This window comes from Anopheles nili, chromosome 3 (genome assembly GCF_943737925.1).
Source record: "Anopheles nili chromosome 3, idAnoNiliSN_F5_01, whole genome shotgun sequence".
In the NCBI taxonomy this organism is placed as follows: Eukaryota; Metazoa; Arthropoda; class Insecta; order Diptera; family Culicidae; genus Anopheles; species Anopheles nili.
Window position 1 is genome coordinate 28704644 of NC_071292.1, and position 20595 is coordinate 28725238.

General features: G+C 49.3%; 1 protein-coding gene across 1 annotated transcript; it reads left to right on the forward strand.

Annotated features, from left to right (window-relative positions):
• The first annotated feature begins 544 nt into the window (after positions 1-544).
• Positions 545-19539, forward strand: LOC128724001 (potassium voltage-gated channel protein Shaw-like). Its single transcript, XM_053817766.1, has 11 exons — positions 545-668; positions 2927-3076; positions 3711-3843; positions 4562-4741; positions 5700-6131; positions 9652-9948; positions 12968-13177; positions 18540-18708; positions 18895-18990; positions 19148-19255; positions 19424-19539. Exons 1-11 carry the CDS (start codon positions 625-627, stop codon positions 19537-19539), a joined length of 1935 nt encoding a protein of 644 aa, XP_053673741.1. The 5' UTR covers positions 545-624.
• Positions 19540-20595: the final 1056 nt, after the last annotated feature.

Consider the following 20595-nt stretch of genomic DNA (forward strand, 5'->3'; position numbering starts at 1 on the left):
GCTTTCCCTAGCGACCATCCACCGCCGTCTATCATGCCAGGCAGCAGCCGTTGCATCGTGCCTGAGAAGCGTGACCGTCGGATTGAGGCCGCGAAAGAATGGCTCCCGAAAAACTGCCCCAACCGAGTAGTGTGCTACCGTAGGACGTCAACGACGACGACGACAACGTTTGCCTGCACGGGGGGCGACTGTTGAGCAAGTTCACGAATAAATAATAATCCATAAATCAACCGGACCGGACGTTACGGAGGCTCAGCACCAGCTTCACGGCGGCGGCTTGGCGGTTGCCACTGCAAATGCACTTGTGAGAGGAATTGAAAGCTCAACGCGAACGCCCGGTGTGGTGTGGTGTACAGTAAAGTGACCAAAGTGTGGTGTTTCGTTTTGCAAAAACGTGCAAATCGCGCAAGCAAAAAGAAAAAAAAAGCGTATGCTCTGTGGGACGTGTGTGCGGCGCTGCTCGCAAAAGAAGCACAATAAAGAAGTGGGTGGAAAATATGTGGGCGCAAGCTTAGCCAACCGAAAGCTCGAACCGTGTGCGCTCGACCGAAAAGTGCAATTGATCTTCTGGTGCACAACGCTAATGAACTGTCATGCGTGAAGCAAACCCGACCGAACGACACCATGGATGGAGAAAACCGTATCATACTCAACGTCGGAGGCATAAGGTGTGTGTGTGTGTGCGTTAATGCAAATGAGCCGTGCGCAAGATTTATTCCCACCCGTCCGTGGGTCGGGCTAAAGGACAACGAGGAATTATGCGCGTCCATACCATCGCTAAGTAATTCGCCCATTGTGTCGTTTGGCTCATGGTTTTATCTTAACGGCGAGTTTCTCACCTTCGGGTGCATGATTTACACGACCAACTTACACCCTGGCCCGGGTGAACCGAGCGAAAGTTCGAAAACTTTCTCTCAATGACAATGCGACAATTTGTCTTGCAGGTTGTGGGTGGCGTTCGTTTGCGGGGATGAGATTTGCTAAAGGATCTTTGTACGTGGTTCGTGTAGGGTGGTTTTTGGTGGGATGACTTTCCACAGACGAGGTCGACCACGCGAGCGATCCACCCCGTGACTAATGGCAATAATGGCTAACTATATTAACAAGCCTTCCGGTGTCATCGCGGTCGTTTTTGTGTCCCGGCCTCGCTCAAAAGCCAGAGCGCGAGTGGGCGCTATTTGCTGTCACTTTAAACACTGAAAGGGAGTGCGACCTGAGCCCACGGCAGGAGTGCTACCGTGTGGCCTCGCACACAGGAATGCGTGCCCTTTGCCGGATAATTAAAAGCAATAAAGCGAGAAGTTTACGCAGCAAGAACTATTCTAATTGGCCCTAGGGGGCGTGAAGTGCCGCCGAGCCCGTTGGCACGGAAGTTTCACGACACGACACAACATGTCGTCGGTGTTGTGCTGGCGAAGGCGTAGGCACGCCGTTCACACCGTCGGGTTGTCTAATAAATTGCCCAAGACATCGGCTAAGGCGGGCCGGACACACGAGCGTGGGCATCCGGTTCCGGACGGTGTGCCGGCAGGTGCCAGCTGTCGGACGGGTGGAAAGTAAAACTAGCTAACAAGCCACTTTCAAGGACATCGGTACGGCAAATGTCAGACGTCGGCAAAGGAGCACGGCATAATGGCTTTAGGGATGGCGAGAAAAGACTTTCACTAGCCTAGCATGGTTGGGAAAGGGCAACGTCATGATGGCAACCTTAAAACTATTACGAAGGACATATAAAGAAAAGTGGTGTCATGGGACGTCCTCGGCGAAGCGGAGAGCGATAGTTTAAGATGGGCCCGGTTCCAGAGTGAGAGAGTTTGCGTCAAGTGGGACAAACATTTTTAGTCCTTTGACAAAGTGAAAGCTTACGCAAAGTTCCGCTGAGCTACGGTAAAGTTTTACCCGTTTGTTTTGAAGCGTGCTAAGGTGAGGCCAAAGAGCAAGTTTGTTCGAAAACATTCGCAAGCAAAGTCTTCCGAGGATTTGATTGACTTTTGGTCTAATTACGTTTGTGTTTGCAGAGGTTTTGTTCGCTTTCAAATTATACATTTGACACAATTGTATTTAAAGCACATCGGAAGCAAACTATTTTGTGGAAAAACTTCACCTGATTATGGGTTTTCTTGTCATCTGAGTGATGGTGCCTGCATCAAGCTGAATTTAGTTAGTCACCACCAAACTAGCTAGTAGAAGACATCTTAATGTGTGTATCGCCACCCTGTGGTTGGGATGTTTCACCTTCTTATCAGTACATTGACGTCTTCTTGGCGAAGGCAACGCAGAAGCTTCTCAATCCCTCCAAAACACTATCATCACTGTCGAGAGCGAGAAAGTTAAACGTTTGTTGCTCACTATTTGAACAGAAACGATTCATTTCGCACGGCACCCTTTTCTCCAGCTAAGCCATTTTCGAAACGGAACGGCACATTAGCCGTGGAGTCGTCTTTATGCGCGTGTTGGTGAAGTGATTGCACTCGCTCTGGAGATGAAAATGTGTTTATCTAACAGCCCAAACTGTTCCTTACCTAACGAGCTGCCCTTCGGGAGCGAGAAAACTGGTGGCAAACTTTTGCCTACCGCTCGTCACACCACATTTCGCCACGGTATGGAGGATAGTTTTCTCCTTTAGCTGGCGTCGATGGAGCAGGTGGCTCGTCAAAGCTTAGGTGCAGTGAAGGAGGAGTAATTTGAACTATGAATATGTAATGATGTTTACACTACTATATGGTCCCACACGCAGATGAGCCCCGTAGCGTACGAGTTTGGCTGAAGCAGCGAACTTCTGCAGAACCGCTCACGAGGCATGAAAATTGGCCTCATTTTCGAGGCAGCACAAAAAAAAGGGTAGACGGTTCCCCCAAACCTAACATCGACGAAGTACCGATAACGAACGATCAGCTAACCGAAGCTTTTGGATTTGCTTTCGCAGGTATGAGACGTACAAGGCCACACTGAAGAAGATTCCCGCCACACGACTGTCGCGACTGACGGAGGCCCTAGCGAATTATGATCCCGTGCTGAACGAGTTCTTCTTCGATCGCCATCCGGGCGTGTTTGCGCAAGTCCTCAACTACTATAGGTAAGATGGTGCTTCGATTGGGTGATTTTTTAGTCGTTCTATTAGAAAATGAGCTGAATACAAGGAGTAGAACGGACAAAAGAAGTAGTTCGCCCAGTAGATGACGTTCCACGTAGCCATGCGGAGAATTTGCCGGCATGCAAGTTTCCATCACCACATTCGCAACAATAGGGGTGCTAATAAAAGGCGTCCATTCACCAGCGTAGTTGGCTTATCTTCCAGCAATGAAGACATAATTTGCGTACGGAACGGGACCCACCCGTCCGTGTAGCAACCGCGCGCAAGATACGCGTAACGGCGGAAAAACGAGACTAGGTCCGAGAGTTTTATCGATGTAAATAGTGAGAGAAAAAAAAAGGAAAACCCGTAGCTTCCAGGGGAATGTGGTCGCCATTACGAAAACTTCTTCGGTCGTAACCACCTTCCTCGATGGCGCATGTTTTCCTGCCGGTAGTATTTTATCCCCCACCCAGTCAGTTTTTCCACCCTACGTCCATTTTCCATGGCCGGTCGTTGACAAGCGAGCGCCATTACGGGATGAAGTTTTGCCAGCATTTTGACCAGTGCGGGAAGAAAGTGGTGTGCTTTGGCCTGGCAACCTTCTGCGACTGATTCTTGCGTACCCTTTTGACAGAACCGGCAAGCTGCACTATCCGACCGACGTTTGTGGACCGCTGTTCGAGGAGGAGCTAGAATTTTGGGGCCTCGATTCGAACCAGGTCGAGCCGTGCTGCTGGTCCACGTACAGCGTGCATCGAGACACACAGGTGAGTTGAAGGCTTCCGGTGCGAAGCACTTTCATCTTGCTTTTTCCCCCGCAGGAATCGATGATGATGAGGGCTTTTGGGGCATGGCATTGAAACACCTATCCGTGCCACAGACAGATCCCGCACGAGATGAGCAGAAATGTACGATGGATGGGCGGGATTAAATCACGAGAAAAAATCACTACGGCACCTAGTTTGTTTGAGCAGACGCTCCTGATCCAGCGTGCATCAAACAAGCCCCCAAACGGCGAATTTGCACCCTCTGGCGAAGTCGATTTTGGGATAACCACAAAAAAGCCCGCAGACTCCTCTTCGTTGATTAAAATTAGATTCTTCTGCTATTTAGCTGTTGCAATGGATGCTTGAAGGCGTCTGCTCATTATTTCTAGTGTGCTGTATTCGTGCGGTGTCAATTTTCGATTAACTAACACACTTCATTCACGCGCTCCCGTGGCGCTTTACGGTGGCTGGTTAGCTGAAGATTGTGTTTTCCCTCCTGTGCTCAAGATTATTTCCGTCTTAACCGATAGCCGATCATGCGGTCGACTGCTTCAGTGCGGAGGAGGACGCTAGCCGTAATTTGCATATTCTTCCGCGGCAAAGTTCATTACCGCTGCGGTACACGGTTCAAGGCGGTGATGGCTATGCATTTGAATCGCTGAATTTTCCCTGTTTTTCATACTTTTGCATACTTTCTTCTATTTCTTCACCGGGATAGAGCACGCTCGCGATACTGGACAAATTGGAGCTTGACGACGAGCAGCCATCCGAGGAGGCCATCGCACGGTTGTTCGGCTTCGAGGAGGCGTTATTGAACGGTGAGCTAACCTGCTGGCAGCGAACGAAGCCAAAAATCTGGGCCCTGTTTGACGAACCGTCGAGTTCGGCCGCCGCCAAGGTAAGTGGGAAATGGAAGCCGTTTTTTCCACGCCATTATTTCCCTAGTTCTTCCATAACGATGGGGATGTCATTGGGATGTGGCGTAAACGCTCGGTGCCATGAAGCAGTACACGTGCGCCGTGGGTTGATTTAGGCGCTTAATTTATGCATGAAATTATAGAGCAACCTCTGCGGAACGAGTCGACGATGCATGGGCACACCACGGGTTGGTTTGATTTTGTGGTAAATAGGTTGGAAACATTACGCCACCGATCGCATCGTTCGAGCTGTGGTGGTTAGGTCCGTGTTCTAATCACGTGGCGAAATGTGCGACGACGAGCGTTCGATGGTGTGCAGATGCAGCAAACCAAACCGAGTGAGTTTCGGAGAAATTATGAATTCATAAGATGGTTCCACTCGTTCGAGCGGAAACGCAAACGGATGGCTGGGTACATAATTGATTTGCAGGTGCAAATTCCGCTCGGATATGGCCGCAAGGCGTACTGCTTCTATTTCCGTTGCGAATGGAATATGATAGTGCATCAAGTGAGGCGAAAGAAATCATCCTGAAGAAAGCGTCCTTTGAGCGTCGAGAGCTAAGGAAATCATGCAACTATCGCAAGCAATGATCAAAGAACCTGTGAGTGATCAATCACGCAGGTGAAAGAGCAAAAACGGTAATTAGGTCAAGCTGACTCTCAACGCAATCGAGCTGGAAAATTGAGTACGCAATGAAAAGTGAGCTGCATTTTAAACCATCGGGGTCTTTAGGTTATTTGAAGTGCACTCGAGCTGCAGTAAATGAAACCATCGTATAACATTTCGCTTCAAATTAAACCATTCCGTTTAGACGTTTGTTCCGAGAACCCGTTCCATGGTCATGTTCCACTTAACAATGTCACGAACGCACCGGACGCATTCACCAGCAGGCACGTCTAACACTGCTCTCGTCCTTTTCTCTCTCTCTCGTCGAATAGATCGTAGCAGGCATCTCGGTGTTCTTCATCTGCATTTCTGTGATATCCTTCTGCCTAAAGACGCACCCGGGGCTGCGTGTGGAAATTCCGGCCATCTTCAACGCCACGACCAACGGTACCGGCGGCAGCGTACTACCCGCCGTTCTAGACGAGCTGCTGCTGGACGAAGGTTCGAGGCCGTTCTACGGTGCACCGTACGCCACCACCGCCAGTGCCACGCTGCCCGATCAACTGACCCCAACGACTCCCGAGACTCCGACCACACAACGCACCGGACGCATCGTCTCGAGCGCGTACCGCATCAACTCGGGCAAGGGAGCCAGCATCGTCGAGAACTGGCAGGAAACGTACGGCCAGCCGCATGAGGCATTTTTCTACGTCGAGCTCGTCTGCAACGTGTGGTTCATCATCGAGCTGACCGTTCGGCTCGTGGTAAGTAAGCTTCTCTCGATGGGACAAGTCGAGAATGTGGACGAACGAACGAACCGTGCAGCGAGAGGGTGGCGAATTTTCCGGGCAACAATTCCATTTTCCAGCTCATTAGCGATTGTCCGGTGGTGTGCGCGTGTGGCCATCTGGTGCCAGCGTGCTAGCGTTCGAATGGACCAATGGATCGTGAAAGCGGCTTTTTTCCCACACCCGAGAGCTTTTTTCACTCCCCACCGACGCATGGTGGAAACTTCAAGCACAAGTTCAGCTGCGGGGCTTTCGAAATGTAGATTGGAAACGAGGAATGTGCGATTTCATGCGCGAGCGGTAAAGACACGATGGCCGGCGGTGACATGAAATGATCCAAATCGCATCGGGAGTGCCCTTACCGTGAAGGGCTTCCGCAGAAGCCTGGCGATGCTGCGCAAGATTAATGATAGGCTTCGCCCTTCGCTGCCGCACGGTTAGCGAAAACATCAACTACCGAGCCGGCGGGCTCGTGCGACAGCACCCGGGAATGTCACCGAGCGCAAATGTAGGGCTTCCTTTGATAAGATAAACATTGACATTCATCATCGTGCCACGTTGCTGCCCTCACACCCACGACACGGCTCGGTTCCGGTGGCGGGCGTTGTGTTGTCGGGCATGTTTTCCTTTCATTACCAAAAGGGATGTTTTGCGGCCCGTGGTGCCGGTGGATGGAGAATCGAAAGTAGTGCGCTTGTGGGCTGAGGTCGTGAGTGAGACATTCAAATGCAAAACCTTACCCGCTTTTGGCGTAAGGAAGAACGTGGTTTGAACTTACATTCTGGTGGGATTTGTTTGCTTTGAAGGCGGGTTCTTCGCTGCTAGAGAAACAAATCTTTGATTGCAAAAACTAGACCCCGGGGCTGAGATGGATCCATGTGGGTGGTTCTGATAAAGTTATGCGAAAGTCCAATCGGAGGGCTATGCCTGCTTTCAAACGGCTGGATTACCATTGCTGTTTTTTTTCGGTTCGTGAAGACCCAAAGGCAATATGTTTCATATGTTTTTTTTTCAAATCAATCCATCGAATTTAACTTGCCGGCCAGGAAAAAATGATATGAAGAGTTTTGTAACCCAGAAAAAAATTAATTGCCTTTGACCTTAAACCGTCGGTCATATTTTTTTTTATTTTGCATGAATAAGGAGCTCATTTGAGGGTGCTATTGAAGTTTAATGAACTGATAAACTGCACTGAAGCTCCCATCATCGGAAGTACAAAATGCCAAATGGAGCATGGGCTCTTCATCCATCAATCAACCAGAGGTCTCACGGTTTTATGGTTTGTTTCCCCAAAGCAACCTCATGACTTGACACGATTCGCATCCCTCCGGTTCGCTTTCTCACCCCATAAATGAGTTTTCCGTGAGTCAGCGTAAGCAAGGCCCGGCTTCCCGGTAGGACTAATGAGCGGAGTGTGCATTTCGAGCGGCGACATTAAGAGCGCCCATCAATCTGCCGTTGAAAATGACGTAAGTGGCTGCAAACCTGCCGATAGCGGCACAATGATCCCCTCGAGCTAATCTAGGCTAAAGTCACACATTACACCTTGCCGTGGCGCTATTTAACATGCCCATGAGCGCACTCAGCATCATCAGAAAATGACATCGAATGACCTCAAACGATGCGGACTGTGCCATTGGTGGCTGGTAAATCCTACTCCAAGCTACCGTAATTTGAGCCCGAGCTACTTCTCCTGCGGCCGTACCTTGCTGCCGGTTCCGGTTCCGCAGGATGGCGCAAATTAAATACACGTAATCGCCGTAACCCTCGTAATCGTGCCCGATCGTTGGATCGGGCAGGCATTAACATCTGCTTACGGCGCACGTCCTTCGTGTCCCTTCGTGGTACGGTAAACTATCCCTCGTTTGGTTCGTCTTCGCCTCCGGGAGGTGTCCTGATATCTCGGATGGCCCATTCAATTTGCATCACGTCAACCTCAAAAGACGGCGTCCTTTTACGAGGGAAGACAGTTTTAGCACCACCAGTTTTGACCAGCCCGGGGCACCATTTTGGGTTGGCGTGGCTCTTAGTGTGCATTTATTTTACAATAACACGCCGTCCCCTACGAGCTTGGGTTTCACCCCCACAGGGGGGAGAGTACGAAAATGCTATAAATTTAAATAAATATCATTTACGCGTTCGCCTTCACGAGTTAAAGCCATCCGGTTGGTGGGAACCGAACGAAAACGGATACGGGTTACGAGATGTGAGGGTTTGGTGAGCTACGGGATGGAGCTTTTTGCTGTCAGGCTTATGAAATATCGACCTTCCGCAGGGTGGCCTTTTCTCTTTGGTAGGCCGCTTTCGTGAGGCGAACATAAACCCAAAAAAAAAGAAGGAAATAAATCCACCAACATGTAGCGTATGTCCACGGGCGTTTACCATGGGGTTTTACTTGGTTTGCATTTTTGGCGGAGTTTGTTTTGCACCCGATGCCCGCCATCGATCTTCGGGTGTGCGGCTGAAAGCGAGAGGACCGAAAAAAAAGGAAATAAATAGATGGAGTCAACCGGGGAAGGATTAATAAGCTAGACGTGACGCATATTCCCCTTCGAGCGGATCCGTTGTTCGAGCGAATCCGCATCCGCAAAGCCCGGTCACTTAATCTCATGAATCAGCGAAACAAACTGGGGGAGGCTAAAACAAAAAAAAAAAAAGGACGCTTTTAGGGTGGTGTAGTGCGCGTGCCATTGTTCTTTATTCAATCACCCGGGTCCGGCGAGATTGATGGCTCCCCGGGTGGCACTTTAAGGCTATTACACAAATCAAACATTCATCGCACGAGACCCGAGAATGGGCAAGGATTCGGTCTAATTTTTGACGCGCGCACCAGAGCGAGCCGTGCTCGGAGTACGATGATGAGCGGGTGGCGGATATTGGAATTCGAAATGACGCTAATTAAAATCAAATAAATTCAGCCTTTCCGCAATGGGGACTATTAGGAGGTGGGTCAGACGTTGGTTAAATATTTAGATCCAACTCGAAACCGTGCTTTCACACGCATGGCGGAGGCTGTAATGCGTCTAATGAAAATTTAATTTAACGACCGAGCGAGTTGAAATTGATAGCACCGATGGGTATGGGACCGGTGTTTTATAGTCACTGCGTTTTAATTCCATCCCTTCGCCACGCCAAACGGTATACTGTCGATGGATTATTTATGTCCTCGCTCGGAAATCAATTTGATCGCCACGAAACCATTTTCCCATTTATCCAGCTCCGACCGCTCGGTTATATCCCAACGTTTGGCATATCATAAGCGTCCAAACCAACCCCGACAGTGATTGAAGGCAAGCTCGATGGTCCGTCGAATGTGTTTTTGCTCCGATCCGTGCATGACAGCGATCGATCCGACGCCAGCGTCTGATTTTGCTGGCTGGGGCAGTTATTTTCGTTCACATTGCCACCGATGTGTGGTTAATTGCGTTTGACACTTGCAACCGTTCGATTGTAAATGCTCACCACCGATGTAACCTTTTGCGCTTAACCTCCCCAGGTGACTCCGAACATCGTCGAGTTCATCAAATCGCCCGTCAACATCATCGACCTGGCGGCCACGCTCAGCTTCTACACCGACGTCTGCCAACGGATGGGCGAACAGACCGGTCTGCTGGAGGCGTTCTCGATCGTGCGCATCCTGCGGCTGTTCAAGCTGACGCGCCACTCACCAGGACTGCGCATCCTGATCCACACGTTCAAAGCGTCCGCCCGCGAACTGACGCTGCTGGTGTTTTTCCTCGTGCTCGGCATCGTCGTGTTCGCCAGTCTCGTGTACTACGCGGAAAAGCTGCAGGTAGGTAGGAGCGAAACAAAAGAAGAAGGAAAAAAAAAACAATCATCCAAAGCCACCGGTTGTAATAATGCTGCGGGTTTTCCCGGCTCTTCGGTTGCGTCAAGACGCTGGCCAGATTCCACCACCCATTGCGGTGACTGCGGATGATGGCAAACCGCTCGAAGATGCTGGCGTACAATCGGCATCGAAAGCTCGGTGGGCTTTTGTGATTATGACCTGTTGTTATGGTAAACCATTCCTGGCAAGCAGCGACCGGCTCAAGATGGAGACGGTATATAAACGTTGCCTTCCGCGAGCGGGCAAATATCCCGTTTCATATCGCACTGGTGGTGTAACTTTATCGACAGCCCCTTTGAAGGCATTTGCCTGCCCGAGTGGGCTGCTTTCTTGTTTAGCCATATCTCTTTCCGTGCCAACAAGGAGAGGCAATAAACTGCCTGGAGATGGCTCCGGTTTGCGCTTGGATCTAGGCTTCACCCAAGTGACACGGAACGGAGCGAAAATAAAACTCAGCACTGTATGGAATGCTCGAATGCCCTGGGAAAACAACACCGGAGCGAGTCTAATGAAGTGTGCCCTGCGTCTGGGATGAGTCAATGACCGGTATGCCGGGTCGAGCTTCAACGACCGACAACGAAACGTTCAATAACAGCACGCAATGGACGCGGACACAGTTTGACAGCTTTCTTAAGTAATTTCGATTACCAAAGGATCCGACAGTCACTTCGCTAAGTGGTTGTCGTGTCGTGACGGGGAAAAGGTGAATAACCGTAAACACCGTTCAATGGCAACCATCGCTATCGGTTCTGACGGAATCCCAGCGGACAGCTCGCGAGAAGCGCGATGAGGTGATGAAAAGTCCAAATTAATAGGCGATTGTTTTGCCTCGCGCTAATGGACGAAATCGATACCTTTGGTCGAGGTTTCCACCGGGGAAAGCTTGGTGGCAGCAATTTCCATTAACGGAAGGTGTTTTAGTCCATCGAACTTCTAGTGGGCTTTGATCGAACGATTAAAGCAGATTGTGTGAAGGATGTTAATGTGCTTTGATTTGAGGATAATGGAACGATGCTTTTCAAGTAGCATTAATACAATTTAATTATCGCTCTTTACTGATAGGGTATCGTTAACTTACAACAAATTAAAAGTTTAATTTGCTTAACAAAGAGCTTTCGACAAGGGAATCAATGACACTGATATTAGAGCTTTTAGAGAAGATTATACTGAGATTCCTTTTTTTGCAATGTGACTGTCATTTAAGCTTTGATTGCGTAACTTTACAATTAAATAGAACTAGAGAGTGTAATGTTTAAGAGCGTGATTTCATTATTCATTGCTTTACTGCATTACTCTTTCTGCTTATGAATGCGCAAGGTTGCCATCACTCAAGAACAACTCTGCAATTACACTGCAGTGATTATACAATCATCATAGTGCTGTCGATGTAATTTTTAAATGCGAAGTCCAGAGAGAAAAAAAATCCGTGTCCCACTCTGAACATCTTAGCTCTCTATCTAGCTCGAAAATGCCACCGGCTTCACGCGAGCGCGCTGCATTATCTTTTCCACCATCGTCATAGTGCACCATAATGTATTTTAGCATTCCGACCGGGCGCTCATAACTTCAGTCTTCGGTTCCGGAGGACCATTCCCATTCATGCCGTGTCTGTGGCGCTGGAAAACAGCTAGTCGTGTGACGATAAGTGTTCTTTCCCGTGCCGCGAAATAGCAAAAGCACTGCAGCGCTGGCGATGTGGTCCCGAACGAGCAAATAGCATCCGCCCGCGAGACATACCATGCCGATATGAGATAAAGTTTTTGCTTTATGTTCCACTTAATGGCTTTCTATTCGCGCTGGTGGCCATTGTTGGCGTAACGCTGGCAACCCTACGGCCCTACTATTCAGCGAATAGCGACGCGTTGCTGGGAGCAAAGTAAGCGCAGCCGGCTACTACGAGGAAATTCTTTCACGTTGCCAAGCAACGCTGCATGGAAAAGCGAAGGCAGCCATGATAGTGAAGTAACTTCAAACAATGATCCGACCGGGAAACGGCCCTTAAATCACCGGGAAACATTTGACATTGAACCGCTCATCGGCGCGTGGAGTCGTGATCCGATCGAGATTACGTTGATTAGGGCAAATTAATTTGAATTTCGTGTCAGGCGATTAACGGTGTCTTTAGTTTGCCGGCGCGCGAATCGGAGAACGCCTCGGAGCACGGTAATCTAATGGCAAGCACTAGCCCTTGTGGGTAGCTTCCGCACAAAAATCCCCTGCTTTATACGTGGTGGGTTTTTTGTTTTGCTGCTGACCTTACGAACCGTTAATCTTTGTGCCGTTTTGCGGGAAGCTCAAACAGCGCCCTTGGGTGACGGTTCGCTTTCATCCAGTGAAAGCGCTCGACAACTTCAGGAAAAAAACGTAGTTCAAACAGCCAGCTGAAGCGCTTTTCCGGCCGGAAGCGTAGGGGAGATTAAATCCTAAAGCCGGCTAATGATACGGTTGGATAAAAATAATTTACATCCATTACGGTGCCCGATCCCAGACGACCACCTTTCCGTACCACTGGCCACGGTGAGTGATTTGTTGTTCTGTTCAGTTAGAAGGGTCTCCTTTTCACGCTAAATAAATCTCTCACTGCACGCGGAAAAGGATTAGATGGAAGGTTGTTTTTTTATCGCCTTTTGTTTGTGCGATTTTTTTTTCCACTTCTCCATCGAGCAAATGAGATGGATAATGGCTGTCTTTAAGGGATTTGGAAACGCGTTGCCAAAGCAACGTACACAGCTACCAGATTGCGCTTTAATGGCCACGCGTACGACTGAGCGTCGTTCCTTTTGTTTTTGTGTGGTTTTCTCTCCCTGGCATTGGTTGCAAAAAAAAAAGAAATAAAAATAAATCCGTTCTTTTTTTATCATTTTCATCCATTTTGTTTTCATTCGAATGTACCCACATGAAAGCGCTGTCGGAAGCCGTTTGAACAGTTAATGCTTCCCTTCACTCACACTCTCGTTTGCAGGACAACCCGGACAACCAGTTCAAAAGCATTCCGCTGGGGCTGTGGTGGGCGATTGTGACGATGACCACGGTCGGTTACGGTGACATGGCCCCAAAAACCTACGTGGGGATGTTCGTGGGAGCGCTCTGTGCCCTCGCAGGTGTACTGACGATCGCCCTCCCGGTGCCCGTCATCGTCAGCAACTTCTCGATGTTCTACTCGCACACGCAGGTGAGTGAAAATTCCCGCAGGGATGCGCGAAATTTAATGAGTGGTACCGCACGGCTTGGGCTTGGACACATTAATTATGAGTAGTCATTATGAATTATGGGCTTTGTTTCACACGGGATTAAATTTCATTACAAAGCTTCGGCATGAGGCTGTTTTTTATGCATTTTTGGAAGTTATCGCTTTTAAACTATGCATGGACTGTCATTGTGTGTAAATTTTCTCATGAGGTGCATAAAAGGTGCATAAATATTATGTGAAGACCATAACGAGATTATGCAGGTACTTTGGTGGGAAAGTAATTACGTTTATGCGTGGTACGATCATGGCGCACATTTCATTACAGAGTGATATTAAACAGTTGCTTCTTAATTCAGTTGATGGTTATTGGGCTCACCTTTGATATATAACACCCAAGCAAGCAAGCAAGTCTACTGGGCGTGCTATCACGTCCGAAATTTCGCCCTTTCAGAATATCGAAACCTCTTTTTTTTTTGCAATGTCGGCTGCTGTGCGTATGTTGGGCTCAATGTAAGACCAAATGAACACATCATAGGCTCAACCGGTTCTGCTTCTTTTATCGCCTCCGGCAAATCTCTGGACATGCCTGTCCATCAATCACCCATAACGAACAGCTTCTGGTTGCCTTAAACAGAGGTCCATGTAAAGAAAATTGTAAAAATGAGAGAGAGAGAGAGAGACAGCGAGAAATAGATTGAGAAGGGCCATGTTTTACAGTTCCCCATCCAACTCCCTGACTTCACATCCTTTTCTTCATACATGGAGCTTTTTTCTCGCATTTTAACTACGTGCTTGAATGTTCGAACAACCAGAGAACTTTCTCTTGTTGAGCTCGTCAATCATGCAAGTTATCTCTCTTTTATAATTCACCACGCTAAGCGGATGGTATAAGGCAGCATGAGAGGCGAACCTTGTTAGGTACGATTTATGACCGTGCGCTATTTTAACGAACTGTCCTCCGAAAAATACTCCGCATTCACAACGAAACGATCACACAGCGTACCAATTCAAGAAACACATAGCTTGTTGTGGGACTTTTCCGGCGCTTCTCACGTGGGAGTGGATTATGATCAAGTCCCAAACCGAGCGTCCTTGTTGTACCATCGGAATGCATCACTGGTTGCACGTCTAACGGCAACCAATCATCCACTCAATTTGAAGAGCGTTCGATGAAGACGTTCCCTTTGGAACGATGAAAACATACTGCACAGTATACGATATCGATGGTACGACCGAGTTGACAATGCGTTCCGTGTTGGCGATGCGATGATTAACGGCTTTAATCTACCGTCCGTGAGTAGGTCCTGCGTCGGGTGTGCGGCAAGAAAATTTGTCAAACTATCGATGCACCATCGGTGCAGCAATGCTCGCAGCAAGAAGGACATGAGCACCGTGCAGCAACTGAGGGCAAAAGTTTGGCAAGAAGTGCGAAAGAATTGCGCTGCATAGCGATAATGTTCGCCGCACAAGTCGATGAAAAGCGGGCGTGAACTGGCGTGGGATTACGGGCGTGGCGAAGTTTCACATCGACCTGCTGCTCGTGCAGTGATTTTCGCTTCCTGGTGTGCCTCTGGGCTTCTCGGTAGGAAACAGAGCGCAATAGAGCAGAGCGCTCTGGCGAACTTTCACTCGACCGGAAATATTATCCTAGCGCAGGGAAACGCAACCGAAGGAACGACCGAGAAAGTCCCAGTTGGAGGAAAGTTTGCCGTTCTACTTTCCGGCTGCTTTAGGCTAGGAAATCGTCGAAGAACACAGTCTTGTGGAGAGACGTCGCTGGAAAGAAGCTATTCAACTGACGTCGTTGCAGCAACACGGGAGTCTGAAGAGCACGAGCAGCAGCCAATGTGGTCAGTTGTGGCCCGACTTGCTTAAGAACGGACGAAAATGAATTTATTTCCATTGCAAAATACTCCAACCCGAAACAACTTGATAACCCCAGCGGATCTGTCCATTTGTCGGTCGGTGCGTATTCATCAAACAGCTTACTAATGCCCGAGGATTACCAGCGATGGTCGCTTTTTCGCGTCCGAAAAGTCCGACGATGCCGTAATCTTGACCTTAATTTGCGGATTTATGTACCACTCATCCCCCGCGGGCAATGATTTATGTACCTGGCGGGTATCGAAGAAATTTGTGGTTCTAAATTTTATCTCAACCTTCGCTTTCGGTGCGACTTCGCATGGTGTGGCTTCAGGGAAGCATCGGACTACTTTTGGCGTTTGATAAATGATCATTTTCGGCACGCGCTGCGTCGGGAGCATACTTCTTAGGGCGCGTCGGCGTGCCAGCAGCGTAAAGGTTGCGAAGTGAAGGGTTTTGCTTTTTTTTTTGTGCAGTGCCGGCAACTTATGTTTGGTGGAAAAAGTTGTAACATCAGCAAATCAATGTAATTGTCGAGGTTTGCCGCTTGAGAGTGCGATTCGCGAACGGCAGATTGTACGCCGAACGCAGACACATAAAAGTCCGACTAAATGATTTATGTGCACAATTGGAAGGAACGCGCTGCTCGATGGACGGTATCTTCCGGAGCGAAGTGTCCAAGCGATGGTGCTTTGTTATCGTTAGCAAAAGTTGGCTCATTATTTATGCTGGTGCAAAATTCAATTACTCGAGACTTTTGCTAAATATTCAGATTCAAACAACCTAACAAAAAGCACCCCGCATTCGAGTGCAGTCGTTTGTTCATAAAAGAGTACAAAAAACGAAGAAAAAAAAACACCCTCCGTCAAGCGATAATTTCCATCCCAATAAACCAGTCGGCAAGCAAATGTTTCTCCTAATTAACTGCACTTGACAGCTCGTCTACCCAACAGCAGATTGTTCCAATTTTCCGTCCCTCGATAAGGGCTCGATGGAAACGGCTAGAAATGGTGGCAGGTTTCCCGAAGCCTGGTGCTGGCTCGAATGGTAAAAGGCACCACGGCTCGCCAATTGCGTTCTGCCTTGGGTCTCATTCCCCGAAAGTTGATCAAACAAAGGCCGTCCTGACATCTGCATGCCCCGCTTCGGAACTTGTTGAGCACGGCTTGCAAAATGGAATGGTGACCCGTCGGTGCACGTGGAAGGTGTTTGGGTCCCGTCTCCAAGGTCATTAGCATAAAATCAGCACCGTACCGTAGTGGTGACCGCAGCACAGCTCCAGCTCATCAGCACAACCGTCGTCTCACCATCCGTGGAGGTCCTTTGATAACTCGATCCCAGACCCGCGTGTCCTTTCAAGTTGCGCCGTGGGGGTCCGTGGGGATGAGAACCCCACGCGCGTCAGCTGACTATTGACTGTTAATGCTCGAGAACTCCGTCCTCGGGCAACGTTTCGCTTCATTCGCTCGCTCATCAGCCGACCCCGTAGGCTAATGTGCGCTCATTTACCTGTTGGAAGGTGGCTCTTAAGACTGTCGGGCATCTGCAGGCTTCCGATGAGGTCCTTTGAAGAGGCGAGCGCTCGAGAGAAATAAAAAAGCACCAAGCTATTATGCGTTCTGCAGCCAGTTCAAAAGCCGTCATTCAGGATATTCAACGGAGAAAGGGAAGGTCGCACGTCACACGCTAGAAAAATAATAGTAACAAGCCGTGGGACGACTTGCTAACGTTTCTGTAGCACGTGCACCGATCTGCACATGTTGGGCATGTTTTTGCCATGTTCTGGCGCTGCTGTAAATAACCGTGGCACCAACTAAAGCATCCCAGACTAGACTAGAGGGCTGAATAATGACGTAACTGTGGTGCGTTTTTTTGTTTGTACTCTTAAACTGAGGAAAAAGATCGCCAAACTGCAACAAAAGCCCATCATCGGCTGCTCGGGCCGGGTCTCAGGTGCCATGCCGTGGTGGGACTGCGGGCGAGTTGTTCGATTTACATAATTTTCTCATTTAAATTTTTATCGACTCTGGCAGTTTTTCAAATTGGTCCATTTGCTCTCGCGCGGCAAAAGGATTCGCCAGCGGGGGATCAGCAGCAACCAACAAAAAAAAACCCGCTCACACACAAACACACCATCATTGCGCAACCCACCGGTTGGTTGGGTCTAAGGATTTAGGGGTTGAAATTTATCCAACTTTCCTTGGCCTCGATGATCGCTCGCGTGAAGGCGTTGCCCTTGCGTAACGAAATAATCACAGCCAGCTAGATTCCGCTTCACCAAACCACCATTTGTTTTCTCGAACCCCGAAGCTCGGTGAAATACGACAATGTTAATTTGGCGTAAATGCGTCGGTGATCGCCTTTCCACCGATTACGCGTGCGTGTGCCACTTGCCGCGGGTCGGAACGGATGAATATGAATGCGTAACTGATCCTTTACAAAGGCACATGTCATTTATATGCAAAACATTCCACCTCACTCCCACGGAACTACCACGGTCACCTCGGAACGTGTGATCTCCACGGAAAAACCCACCATCCGAAGACGTCGTGCCCAGGTCGGGATGTGTTGCATATGTCGCTTGGAACGCGGGAAGAAATTTATGCATGGGATTACAGCCACGCGGTAATTAATATAAATGCGTATCGGTGTTGCGGCGATCCTTCCCTTCATTCGCACGTACGCACGCACGTTAGACCCTGCGACTCCAGTGCGAACCGAAGCGTACCGAAGCGTGGGTCAGACAATCCTCCGGTCACATTCTTTCGCACGTACCACGAGCCGGTTTTTGTTTTTGCTTATCAAACAATTAGCGTGCGGAAAGGTGCAAATTTACCCGGGGCCGGAAATAATGCGCACCGTGCGGGTCTACCCCGAACGTAAGGCCTGCCTGCCCGGCACCGGAAAAGGTGTTTTCCCTGATCAGATAATTCATCTCGCGCTCCGAGTTTCGCTTCCGAGCCTACTTTGTTCGGGTTTTTACGTGCAGCGTTCAGGCGAAGAGAAACACAAATTTACACATCGCAGACCGTAGCTTATCATCGCACCGCACTCGGCCCAAAGCGATGAGGTTTTCCCTCGGCGCGACCAAAACGAGCACCCACGCGACCTGTGGCCGCCCACGCTGTTGAGGCACAACTTTCCGGCGGTTTTCCTTCGATGCCGTGCTTTTGTTTTTGGTTTCGGAGAACACGAGCAACAACAAAAGCACCGCGCGTGCCTCCCTCCTGTACGGGTGGAGGCGAGATGGCGAAGCAAACGCAATTGCAAACAAAGCCATTGTTATCTGGTGATTATTTTTCCCTTCAACTGCCGCACACTTCGTCGTACTGTACACGGGTGTCCCGCGGGATTGGCCACCGCCGGGGGAAGCAATTTTCCTTACCAATGAGTTTTCCTTTACTCCCGCCATGTGTTTGCCATCGTCTTCTCGCTTTAACGCTTTTTTTCTTTTTACTCGCTTTCTCGCTTCCCGTACAAGGCTCGGTCAAAGCTGCCGAAAAAGCGACGTCGCGTGTTGCCGGTAGAGCAGCCGCGAAGGAAGCGCGACATGGGCGCGGCCAACCGGCGGGTGAACGCGCTCAAGCACCAACACACACAGCCGACGCATCCCGCCATCTTTAAGGACGCTTTCGGTGGGGCCAAAATCGGTAAGCTTTCGGTGCACCGTTGGACGAGCTTTCGCTGGTGCCGTTAGGCGAGCAAAAGCTGCGGAGTACGCTGGATCGAGCTTTTACGGAAGCTTTCCAAAAGCTCGTCCAATTACAGCAGAAATTTCGAGCACAAAATGATACGCGCCATTGTGTGCTTGCGTACGTTTTCTTTCTCTTCCGCAGGACACGTGAACGGCGTGAATGTGATAGGACTCACGCTGCAAGGACCTTCCGTGCCGGGGCTGGCCGTTCTGAAGCCACCCTCCGTGCTACAGCAAGGTAAGCTTACTGCGACCCGTTACGAAACCTCAGGCCTATAATGCTTATCATAATCCATCTGTCTCCCGCCGGCGACAAATTTGCTCAATTTTCCTTCTGTCGGTTTGCCCTTTTTGGCCTCCGTCTCTCCGTCCACGCCACCCCACGCCATCGGTAGGTGATTTCATCAACGTGCCCCAGCTGAGCTCGCTCCAGCCACGCCAACCGACGACCGGAAATGTAGATTTATTGCTGCCATTACAGCCGAAATTGCTCGTTCCGCTGGGTAAGATGACGCTTACGGAAGATTTCACTTTAACTGTGAAAGCATGAGGCTGCCTCGACCGTGGCCGGTTATGCTGCGTGACATTTAACTGACTCGTGTGTCCTTTTGGGATCGCGATCTCTTTTCTCTCACTCGCTTTTTTCTTTTTCATTTCATCGATGATGGCAGTTGAGCGGCGGGAATCGGGCAAACCGGAAGAAATGATCCCGCTGGAGCCGAAGGTTACGTTGCAGAGTGACCCGAACGCCTCGTCGGGCAACAACACACCTGGGGACGAATCGTGAACGCCCGTAGTGCATGTTTGTCGGGAAGTTCAACCAGAAAAATCGAAAGGATTTCAAATAAACTCAATTGTGGAATAGGCATCCGTTCCAGGAGCAATTACGACGTGAAATGTGTGGATGTGGATTTGAATGCATAGCTCGTGGCAAAGGCCATACAACAGCGAAGGAACGTACGCAAAGCATCGCCGGATCTGTTGAGAGCTTCGAAAATTACAAAAATTGTTTGCGCTGCAGTGTGAAGTTTCCATCTCGTGCAAGAATTGTGGCATCAGAGCAAGGACGTTCCTGGAAGACGTAATATGTTGAGAGCCACATCAACCATGGCAGCTGCGGAAGCTCGGAAAAGAATTTATATGCCGCTGGTCGTTTTTGTCATACAAGAATGGCGCGGGTGTGGCGCTCAGGTATGGTTACGTTTGTAGACCGAGCGTCGGTAAAGAAGCATTAAAACCACTCGTTGATATTTAGCCGGTTCAAAGAGCAGCGTATGAGTAGCATAGCTAGCGAATAGTTGTTTAATTGGAGAGCAACCCGTTGTTGTGCTAAAAGTTTTATATAAACCCTTGACAATGGTAGGGATTGCGTCGGGAAGCTCGACGACACTGGCAAGAAGGTCAAAGAATAGAATCAAAATAATGCCCCATGGCGGCCGTTGGCTAGATGGGAGCATCGCAAGCACCCACTAACTGGAACGATCGCACCAATGACCGTGGAATTTCAACAATCTACCTACTACGAACCGTAGCGATCATTATGTGTCTGAATGTTGCCAAACCGTGTGAGAGGTCTGTGTAGCAGCGCGATCGCACGCAAAACTCTTACCCCATCAGTGTCAAATATATCCCGCTGTGTGGTGTTCTAGTTCCGCAGAGACGAAGTCTAGATAAGTCTAGCATTGTAGAACTGGTTTGGAAAATCGGCAGTGAGTGGTGGCAAATCGAACACAGGAAAACAAACAAGCTTTAAGGAATGTACGTGAAACAAGATTTTAGCGCGACTTAAGTGTAACTCTGTCTGTACTAACTAATCCTAACTATCCGAAAGGAGGAGCAGGTG

Bases quoted from the DNA above. Each gene is read 5' to 3' on its own strand.
- LOC128724001 (XM_053817766.1), top strand. From the start codon at position 625: ATGGATGGAGAAAACCGTATCATACTCAACGTCGGAGGCATAAG. The intron at 3,844-4,561 runs GTGAGTTGAAGG...TCACCGGGATAG, and splicing joins GCGTGCATCGAGACACACAG to AGCACGCTCGCGATACTGGA. The intron at 13,178-18,539 runs GTGAGTGAAAAT...TTCCCGTACAAG, and splicing joins TGTTCTACTCGCACACGCAG to GCTCGGTCAAAGCTGCCGAA.